General features: G+C 35.2%; 1 protein-coding gene across 1 annotated transcript; it reads right to left on the minus strand.

Moving 5' to 3' along the window:
• Positions 1-2187: 2187 nt before the first annotated feature.
• Positions 2188-8982, minus strand: LOC145613938 (uncharacterized). The gene is made up of 4 exons (XM_081668971.1): positions 8782-8982; positions 8286-8496; positions 2298-6934; positions 2188-2217 (listed from the first exon to the last, which is right to left on the minus strand). Exons 1-4 carry the CDS (start codon positions 8980-8982, stop codon positions 2188-2190), a joined length of 5079 nt encoding a protein of 1692 aa, XP_081525097.1.
• Between the last annotated feature and the right edge of the window lie 2708 nt (positions 8983-11690).

Raw genomic sequence — 11690 nt, forward strand, 5'->3', positions numbered from 1 at the left:
TTTTACTCACTCCAATGCGTTCTAACTTGATCGTCTGAGGCGGAACTCCAACCAACCGGAGTTTCCGTTGTTTTGCAGGTACAGACCGCGCCGGACCACTCTTCGAGTTGTAACTCTCCCGAGGGACCAAAAACACCCAAAACAAGTGCATTACTTCCTTTTTTTGGACTTCAATTTTTTTTTTCTTAAAAAAAAAAAGAAAAAATCATCCCACCTTTGATCGATCTTCTTCAAACAATCCTATCTTCGATTATTTTAGAATGAATCTCACCTTTAAAATCAATCTTCTTTTAACAATAAGCCATGGCCAGTTTTGTTACATGACAACCGATTAAAGGAGGTGGCTTGACACGTATTGCTTTCCAATTGGTTTTTCAAATAATTAAAGAAAAACAAAAAATAACGCAAAAATAAACAACCAGCCTTCTCATTCCCCTGCCCTCGAACCTGACTACATTATTTTATGATGAGTAGCCTATGCGTTGCACGGACTCAAGAGCTAGTTAGGTTGTATAATATAAGATACACTAAATATTTAATCTAACCCTTAATTTATAACTAGTTACTAGCTAGGTAACCTTGTAAATCCTAAGTTAAGAAACCCCTAATTTATAACTAGGTAATTAATAATAATTTAACTAATTCTCCCAATATTTTAAGTAAATAAACCCCTAATTTATAACTATGTAACCCTTAAAGACATAAGTAAATAACTCCGTCCCAAAAAAAAACCATAAGTATACCTTTCTAACACCCTTGACTTTATAACTAGTTTTTGCTTTCCTAAATTATGTGCATAATGCAGTTATTCATAAACAGAGTTACAGAGAGAATACATTACAAATATAAATGAAAGTAAATTATTATGAAACTATTTGTTTTAACTTTCAAGTGACATAGATTGGTGGGTTGCAAATTTTCACAGCACTACTTTATTTTGAGGAAATTTTGTAAATAACCACCCCTTAATACACCATATTTAGAAATAACCATCCATTTTTTTCAATATTAAAACAAACCATCCATTTTTTTCAAAAGCATTAGCTTTCACCACCTCTTAACAAAAAGTTTCATTTTAAATATAAAAACATCGAATTTTGTGCCAAAGCTTGCTCTATTAGGTTTGGAGGGGAGATTTATTCGATTTGAAGTCGGGATTTTACAATAGTTACCAGAATGTCTCGTTTTGCGTGTTAATAATAACATCAGTTTACGTGACACATACAACACGAGGCTTTTTCGATAATTTTTTAAAAATTTTGACCGCAAATTGAACCCAGAGGACTAAAGTGCCCCCTAAAACATTACTAGATCAATTGGCTCAATAATCGCCGTTTTTGTTTTTAAAAATGGAATCTTTGGTTAAGATGTGGTGAAAGTTGATGCTTTTGCAAAAAAAAAAGGGTGGTTTTTTATAATATTGAAAAAAATGGGTGGTTTTTTCAAAATAGGGTGTATTGAGGGGTGGTTATTTACAAAAAAATCCTTGTTTTGATATTGGCCTGTTATTGTAGGACATCCTAATAAAAAATTCACCATATTGCTTATAACCGTAATTTGCAATGGCTTGTCACTCAATAATCAAGAAATTAAAGAAACAAAGAATAAAAGAAACATGAACATAAATTAAAAGCTTAGGTACAAAGACTACAAACACAAAGATTTGCACTTTAGTTAGACTTGTTTCATACAGTATATACACAATAAGTCAATAATAGCCATGCAATTATACAAATTTTGCAGAATAGCATATAGATATTCAAGCTCCAATACTGAGGTAATAATCAGAACAGATCCCATCTGATAACAAGCAAAAAACATGTCAATCTTAGTTACATCAAAATATTGAGCTACTCATCAAGTTCGGATATCATTGAAGACAAATATTAACCATTGAGGAAACCTATTCACAATGTTAAACCAAAAGTGCCATAACTGCAAAAGAAAACATAACAGAAGTCAATATAATTGATTGCTGATTAGAATGAGTAAAAAAACTTGACGAATCACAAATTTTTTAAGTATATGCATACAATATTTTAGAAAATATCAACTAAAATCAATAAACTTACCTCTAACTAGTGCCTTTGTTTCTTAGAGGAAGGCAAAGGGGTGGATGGGCAAATACGTTTGCAGGAACCGTCCACCTCCAGCTGCTCGAAAGGAAACAGATCATTAAGAAATTTTTCATCTTCTAGCAACAGCTCCAAATTCTCTCTTGTAAGAAGAAAGTCAACAGACTGTTGCTCGAACTCATAATCAAAACCCAGCTGGATCATCATTCTTAAATCGCTCACTGCAACAGATCTTTCCCGAGCTAGAAGGCCTTCTGCAAGCTCTTGTGAAAAACAACTCCCGAATTCCATAGTTAACTTCCGACTTCCATTAGAAGATTTATCAATGAGCAGCATGCATGACTCCTTATTCCAATGAACCAGCTTTCGAGATTCCACTACATATGGTTTGCAACCAGTCAGATTCAATGCAAAATTCACTAGTATTGGTCCATCACACTCATATACTGACAAGTTGAGAATTGGCTTAACAACTTCATGCCTCAATTTCACACCCAAATTAACCTTTGGGCCAGAAAGGTAAGCAAGTACGATCATCATTAGACCTCTAGAGATGAGTTTCTTTTTCATGTCAGTGCATAGGCTTCGTTGATTCAACACAGAACAAGTTTTGACTTGAAGCTTGACAGATTCAGACATGCGTTTCACTCCAAGAGAATCGTATACAAGCTGAAGTTTTGCAGGAGTAAAAGATGAGGAGATGCTCCCTTTTGGAAACCACACAAATGGAGGGCAATTATCAAGGCTCATAAACATTTTTTTAAGAAGCAAATCATTTGGCAAAATCACCTCTTCCTTTCTCAGGAGTCGGATTCCTGAGGTTGAAGATACAGCAGGCAATTCAGTCAGGTTTTGCTTTACAACTTCCTCGGTCTCTGGGGTCCAGTTGTCAAGAACAAAGCTCCAAAAAGAGTGGCATTCTGAGGAAGATAGTTGGCGATCCACTCTCTTCACCCAGCTATGCCATAGCTTCATATAATGATCTAATCCAGGAACTTCCACTACACCAAATGCTCGAGGAAACAAGTCAAGCAATGCGTCCTCATAATGGATATTCAGGCAATGAAAGAGATTATGGAAAAGCCCATTCCTATCATGAACTATGCAGACCTCTGAACTTACCCATTCGCCTTTGTCAGAATCATTTTGGCCAGGTATCCACACTTTAGACTCTTTAACCTTGTCAGGAAAAATTGAATCATTGGAATACTTGTGCAAAAATTGGTAGAATCGCTTTACAGATGATGACTCGCTTAGTGAGTAAAGGGATTCGAAGAGAAGAGCACAAACCTCCCCTGCATCAACTTTTACTCCAATGCTTTGCAGCTCATCCTTGTATTCAGAAATACGGTTGCCATAGTAAACTTCATCAAGAAATGGCAAATCTGTAAACTGAAGGATAGCCTTCCATTCTGGATGAAGTAATACGCATTGCTTAGGGGTTTTGTTACCTTCACTGGTCTTCAAAAAATCACTGGCCATAACATTTTCAAGAAAAGGGCCAAGTGAAAAATTCTCATTGCAGATTTGTGACATTAGAATTCTGATACATTTGAGCAAAGTTAAAGCACCTTCAGCAGTGATTTGGTCTGTCTTTATCGGTGTATTCAAATCCTTAGCAACGAAATGAGCTCCTTCTTCCAGGCCAACTATAACTCCAAGAATCTCTAGCTCATCTTGGTAGCCATATATGTCAATACCGTGGTAAGAATCATCAATCATTGGAAGATCAATAAACAATGAGATAGATGCCCATGACTGACTCGAAAGAATGGATTCATTAGGCCTCCGGAAACCACAGTGGGTTTTGAAAAGTGCTTCTCCAGACAAAGCCTCACGAATCTGATGCAAATGATCAGGTGTGGTGTTCAACATATTCCTAATGCCTTGCAGCAATAATATTACTTTTGAGGGTGACATCTTGCCAGATGATATATGCTCGTGTAATTGATTGGCTACAATGCTCAACGTGCCACTAAAATCCAATCCAACACCAAGTGCTTTCAGCTCGTTTGTATAAGATTGTATTGATCTTCCGTAATACACTTCATCTACAACAGGAACCTCAACAATACTGGGTAGAATACCCAAGTTAGAGCCAGGAAGTATGGTTGATGACGGACACTTGAACCCAAGGTTGGTTTTAAGCCAAGGTTGAGAATTCAGTTTCTCAATAAAGGCAGTAGCACCTGGTTGCTGTAAGTTTCTTATACATTCAAGAAGGAAGTAGCCACAATTACTTGTCATGGAAGCAGGGTTGACAGGAAAGACGAGGTTCTCATGGACTAATCCATACACTTCTTGATCAAATTTTACACCAAGTAATGCCAGCTCAGTTGAGAAGGAATCGAGTTTACTTCCGTAGAAAAATCTATCAATTAGAGGTAAGCAAGTAATGCGACTAACAGCTTCTGAATCTGATTCAGAGCTTAGAAAAACAGATTTACATGGTGCACAGCTCCCTTGGGAAGTCCTGAGCCACCTACCTTTCCTCATGGTCGCTAACCATCCACTGTCAAGCATATCCCTTTCCTTGAGGAGACCGACAAATGTCAACAGAGAAATAACACAGTGCTTGCTCATCTCGGATGAAGCAACTGCTTTGAAATGGGTCATAGCTACCTTTTGCACATCATCCATTCCTACTGTAACTCCCAGATACTGCAGCTCATCTGTATAAAGGTTGATACGATTCTCATAAAACGCCTCATCTAAGATAGAAAGATCACTAAGAACACAGGATGTCATCTCGAATATTCTCTTCCCTATTTCATTGAGAAGAACACACTTTGATGGAGAATTATAACCTGAACCTGTCTTCATCCATTTCCCTTTCCGAACGCTGGTAATGAATTTCGCAGGCAGAGGAGTTTTCTGAGCTAGGGTAAACTTGATCCAGTCAAGTAGTAAAAATGCTTGTTCACTTGTCAACTTAGATGATGCAATGGGCAATGCAATATTTGGTGGAGGCAACTCAGGTAAATCTCGTGCTCTAGTATGTTTTTCCATAAAACTGAGAAGTGATTTCTCATGAGTATATTCTCCAGCAAAGATTCCACTGGTACAGTATACATGTCCCAAATCATGATATTTATGTTCAGATAACAGATTTTGCCCTCCAAATAACACTGACCATTTGCTGCCTTCCATGGAAACAAGAGTTGTAAACTTCCCTCTTTGAATAGTGTCTGACCCATCGATTATTGGTAAACACAAAATGAGGCATGACAAATCAGTCTCAGTTAGGAATCCTTTTCGATGAGAATGGAACAGAAAATGAACCAGTTTGAGCAGAAGATTTTGCTCAGTGTTGTTCAAGATATAATCACGAAGTGATAAAGAGAAACTATAGGCAGAACAACACTCAATTTTAGCATGAGATGATAGCCAACCAATCAGAAAAGAACTTTGTTCATGAGCAATAAGAGCAGCCTGGGTCGAGTATGGCAAGAAAAACACATCACCTGAGCAGTTGAATTCCAAGTTGCAAGAACTGAGCCAAGAATGAAGTTCAGGATCCATTGCAAACAAAATCCTGTGACCATCTTTCTTGGTTTTACACGCACTGCATAGCTCCACTTGTCCGGTTTGATCAGTATACTTGAAAACCTGATTTCTCATAAAGAAAGTCTTAGAAAATACTTCCTCATTATTAGCAAAAATCCATAATATATCTATGTAATCAGTGTCAGATGCTTGGTGGAGTAATTTGCAAGAACTGATACATTTCTCGTACCACCCAAAGCTCTCTGACGTTGACAGAACACAGAGAAAATCAAGAGTCTTATCAAATTCTTCGACATCAAGGGAAGCATCTACTGGATGAATTCTTAATGAGGATAATCCCTCTAGAGAAATACCATTTTTTATCATGCGGATCAATACCTGTCTGAAGTCAGACAGTATTCTCAGAGATGAGAGTGGCTTACAACACTTTAAGCCATCATCAAATGTTTCACATGGCATGATTTTAGCGTCACACAACATCAACCTGATACTTTCCCTGACTTCATCAAATTGAGCAATCGGGGATTCTTCTACTGGCAAAAACTTAAATGTCTTGGCAATGGTGAAAAGTGTAGACCTCTCTTTCACACAAGAAGTAAATGCGTTGAGAAATGCTGAAGGGACACATTTAAGTATGCCAAGGTTCCATTTGTTGTCTAATAGTATGCTTTCCCGAGAAGAAGAAAGCAAAAAATCTGCCTGTATAATAAAAGGAAAGTTTGTAACCATCATCGTTGGTAGGAATGCAAAGACTCCAACAGATGAAGAGGTTCCCCTTGTTAGCCTATTGCCAACTGGGAACGCTAGTGAGATAGTCCATTCTTTAACATCTTCTCTGCCATGAACCTTGTTTTCAGTCTTTACCGGAAACATTTGCCTCCAAATGTAATACTGGCATGTCTCTTCATCTGAACCTTCACCACCAACAGCTAGATGAACCAAGCGTGAATCAGCTTTTTTGGACCGTACAACCACATGTTGAGTCTCATGAGATATAGAAATAGCACATACATCACTGGCATCTTTATAGTAGCTGTTGCTACTGCGAACATACAACTTCTTGATCTTACACAAGAAAAGCAGAAGCTCTGGATGCAGCTGAGAAAGCTGCTCTTTCACTGACTCAATCTTCTCAGGTTTCAAGGGAAGAACAATTGTCGTGGTGGGAATGATTCTGTTTGATCCATATACACTTTGTATATTAGAAATCAATGATTTATCTCCAACCCATTCAGGAACTATATAGCCAATGCCACAACTCTTGTCGGGTTCTTCAGTGAATTTCACCTTATATCCATTGCTAACAATATGAGGTTCCTTACTCACCAGAAACACACTCTTGAATCCGATTCCTGCAGTGGACAACAAAATACATCCATTAGTTTCTCAGTTCATTAATTAATAACTTCAAACATGAAAAATAGGAGAGGGAAAATTTTCGTTACAAGTGACCAATTGCATGATTATAACGAATAACTAGATTTCAATCATCATACAAATATACTCATGAATGCTCTTGTGTAAGATATTATGCTTTCAGTAGCTCTTTAAAATGAAACATAGCACATAAGGCATTCGATTTATTCTGATTCCGCAATTCAACTTGCTATACCACATTAGATACGTATCACTGTCCTTAAAAGGAGATAGATATGGAACGTGATACATTTGATATATTGAAAAACACACTTATGAGCCTAAAACTTCTAAAGGATTCAGATGACATAGTAGCTCATGATTGTAATATTTGTTACATTATTAAAAAAAAAACCTTTTTTTTTTTTTTTTTTTTTATTTTTTTTATAGCTTTAGTATGATAGTAAGACATTACTCATCAGAAAAATAGTTGACATTCTATTCAAATCCAAGCTGCACATGTAAAGCAGACAGAATACATTTAGGAGCCTTTCCAATTATGCAGGTAAGTAATACAGTACTTCCACAAGGGAATTTATCGGCTTTTGTTCTGCTTAAAGAAATGATTCAAGTATGCAAATGCTTCATCTCAGTGAATAATAAAATACATATATAAAGAAAATAGATTTTCATTAGTAAAATTTTGCAAATTTTATATTCTAATAATGCATCTCAGCATCTCCTGCCTCACCATACAACATCAGTAGTGTCCAAAATTTCCTTTGTTTTTAACCTTTCAACATTTGCCATTATACACACAACTTAACGAAGCGATTAGAAAAGTTTAAACGGAAAATTCGATTATAACACTTTCAAAGCTTCTTACACCAACGTCCCAAGTCTCCCAACCCCTCCCTCTTAAAAAGAAATACAGTGTCAAAAGGGGTATTCACATTAACAAATTGTCAACATTAATTCAAATGAAAGCCACAATATATATTCACATAAACATATTGTCAACACTAATTTTTCGATACACACCCAAAAAAAAAGAAAAAAGAAAAAAAAAGAAAAAAAAAAAAAACCCTCAAACAGGTAACAGGGTAATTTTAATTTAATTAAAGACTAGACATAAAAAAATAAGTAATGAACATAGCTCTAAATTATTTATACGGAAATTATAAAATCCATTTAAAAGTACCTAGAATCCATGATGCTCATTTTAAAGAATATAACTTTAAATCATATGTACGGAAATCATCAAATCAAGATGAAATGATAAATTTACACTAAAAATATACAATAAAAACATTTCATATAATAATAAAAAATTAAAAAAAAATTCACCTTTTTCTCCAATAAAGCCTTGATCTCGTTTACCCTTCTTGGTGGAGCGACCCACACTACAAAGGGATACTATATTTTGCATCGAAAACCCGACTTCATTATTGAACACCACTAGTGTTGCCGGAGCTCCGGACCCGGTTATGTCTCTTTTTGTTAGCACCAACTCTAAGGTTGGTTCTACCTCTATTCCGTACTCATTATCCTCCGCATTCTGCCCAAGTAGTTCAAATTAAAATTATTTACAAAGTACAAAACTCGTGCATGCATGTTATAATTAAATTATTAACACATACAACTAATAGTGAAAATATATCAAGAATAATCAAACTCGACTGTAGATAAGTTAGTTTTGCAACCACACTAGCACAAGCGTACACACACTTACGATGTCACACGTACACACATACAAATTCAACTGGTAGATAAGTTAGTTTTGCAACCATACTTGTGACATGACTACGATGTCACACATAAAATAGTACTAGTAAAAATTTACCTGAATGAGTTCCATAAGAAAATGGACATCTTTAGTGTAAAGCTCAGCAGAAAGTCTAGTAACAGCACGATGAAGATCAAAAGTAAGAGGGTTAGGATGTTTAGCTCCAATTGAGAATTTTTTAGTTCTGATTTCTTCAATGTGTTCTTTAGCTGATATTTCTGCTAAAGATTTGCTAGGATTGTTTATTTTAGTCTCCATAATTAACTTTCTTATTACTTCTTCAAAACCACCAAATGAAAGTTTATGTAATAAGGAGGAAAAATGAATTGGAAATGTGGCTGAGAAAAAGGTGGGATTTGACAAGTCAAGAGAGTTGGAAAAATGGAAATAGTGAAGTTGTACTACTCATGGAGTATAATACAGCCAATACAGGTTATTGCAGGAATGGCTCGCCTCTCTAGTTTTCAAGTGTACTATTGCCCAATAACTGCCGGCCATGTAATAAGATGGGTGATTGTAGTAGAAAATTAAATTGCTTAATCAAAATTGCCTTAAAATATGATTGGTTTAAGAACAAGGAATAGTAGAAATAGTACTCCATTTTAATTTTTTATTAAGTGCCTCATAGCATTTTAGCACAAAGGTCAATACATACAAATTCTTAAATGAACCTGGTTCACATTAATTTATTGTGGACCACTAATATTAGAAAAGCTATGGTTGTTTAATTAGTAAAAAATGTCACTATAATAAAAATAAGGTCACTATGTTGAAATAAAGTCATTTTGGTAATATATAGACTATAAGAGGTTAATTTTTTTAATGAAATATTTTATATATTGGTCAATATGAAAAATAAAGGTCACTATGTTAAAATTAGGGTCATAAGTCTCATAACGTCGTATTCAGGTTCAAAAAAGAATGTTACTATGTTAAAAATAAGGGTCACTATGTTTAATATAATGTGAGTTGCGTGTGTATAAATCTCGGGTCCACAATAATGTTATTGTGGACCAGGTCTACGCAAGTCTTTTTGGTGATTCTACTGTATCAATACATCATAATATGCTGATGTGGCATGCTGTAAATGGTCAATTTTTCATTTATTTTAATGAATCAAATTATACTATACATGTATGTATTATTGTAAATACATGTACTATTTTCTAAAGAATACAAATTTATAATATTTTTTTTTAATTATTTTCGAGTCTGCTTGACTGCGTCCATGAACGAACCTTCGTGGTCTTCAATTGGAGCACAATTCGAAGTTGTTGTTTCGATTGGAGGCTGGAATTGTTGTAATTGGATAGCGAATTGTTGTAATTGATGGTGGATTGGAGATTCTAGTTGTCACGTTTTGGTGTTGTGGATGAAGCGTGGATTAAAGGCGATGGTTATTGCTGTGATTAGAGGTCGGGATTGTTGTCATTGGGTAGCCGATTGTTGTAATTGATGGTGGAATGGAGGTTGAAGGTGGACTGAAGGTGGCGGTGGTTGCTGGCTGGTGATGGAAAATGCTGCTACTGTGGGTTTGCGAGCAGGGCGGTGGTGATAGATTGCGGGGTTGAACTGGACGTTGGTAGTGATAAATTGCAGGGCGGTGGGCTGATGATTGATTGCGGGGCAGTGGGCTGATGATCGATTGCCGATTGTGGGAAGCTACAAGCTGGTGGTTGTTATGGACTTGTAGCGGTGCAGTGGAGGGCTACTGTTGGCTGATGTGATTTTCGACGGTTGGAGGTGGTTGTTCTACTGGTAGATGATGCAGCGGTGAGCTGCTAGTAGGGTTGCGCCGTTGCCGCGTTGCAGGAGGCTGGTAATCTGGTTTGGGAGTTGATGTTGGTGGCTTGGTGCGGTGAATAGGCATGGACATAAAGGGATTTTCATAATTAAGATTATGTACTATATGTTTTTGGGAGTATTAAAAAGAAAACGTAATATAAATACAATTTTAATACATTACTATTACTAAAAATAATTCAAAATTAAAATCAAAATACTAAATATGGGCCAATCAGTTTTCGCCACGTCAACATATTGTGGTCCCTTTTTTGAAGAATGCCATTGTAGAATTTTTAATATTTTTAAGGCAAAAGCTAATGGAGTTAAAATTTTGAATTAAAATGAACATTAATTATACAGATAAACGCATGATTTGACATGTATTTCTAAATTAACAAATATATTTAAGAAAATATTTTAAATGATTATTGCTCAAAATGCGTTCGTTAGCAAGATCCTATTTTTAAAAGTATAAATTGCAACAATTGAATATTAATAATCTATTTATTGAGATGATTCTAAAAAGTGCCCCTAAGATTTTATTCTTTTTTTTTAATGTATAACTCATAATCATTGGCCAGAGTCGATCAAAGGAATAGTGCAAATTAAAAACTCCCAATGGGCACTTATAAAAAACGGAGAGAGTATGTTCGCTTTAGTTTGCTCCTTTCATTCTTGTTAGAGTAAGGGCTTGTTTGGTTCACCTTATTTTGCTTATCTGAACTTATCTGATCAACTGATTTATCTAAACTTAACTGATCTGATTGTCTAATTTGACCAAATTTTAACCTTAAGTGTACAATAATTTATAAGGAATTAATATATCAAGTGGGTCTTGTTAGATTCGTAATAATGTGTATATTATTAATATGTAATTTTCATAATTTTTTCATTATGAAATTAAAGATATTTAGCTATAAAAAATTACAAATAAATCATGACCTAATCTGATCTGAACTTGTTTATTAAGATATAATCTGATCTGAACTTTTTTCTAATATGATCTGAACTTATTTTTTCTGAAATAAATTGAACTAAACAAGGTCAAAGTGTTTAATAATTTCTAATATAGTACTTCCTCTGTTTTTTTTATTTTAAGTTGACAACTTTCTATTATCACGGTTGTCAACTCATGTTTTTAACGCTTAATAACTTCAATTATCAACCATTGTAAAATTATA

This window comes from Chenopodium album, chromosome 25 (assembly GCF_948465745.1).
Source record: "Chenopodium album chromosome 25, dcCheAlbu1.1, whole genome shotgun sequence".
Lineage (NCBI taxonomy): Eukaryota > Viridiplantae > Streptophyta > Magnoliopsida > Caryophyllales > Amaranthaceae > Chenopodium > Chenopodium album.

Excerpts from the sequence above, each read along its gene's own strand:
- LOC145613938 (XM_081668971.1), bottom strand. The coding sequence starts at position 8,982 with ATGGAGACTAAAATAAACAATCCTAGCAAATCTTTAGCAGAAATATCA. Across the intron at positions 8,497-8,781 it reads TTCTTATGGAACTCATTCAG|AATGCGGAGGATAATGAGTA; the intron begins GTAAATTTTTAC and ends CTACTTGGGCAG. Across the intron at positions 6,935-8,285 it reads AGGCTTTATTGGAGAAAAAG|GAATCGGATTCAAGAGTGTG; the intron begins GTGAATTTTTTT and ends TGTCCACTGCAG.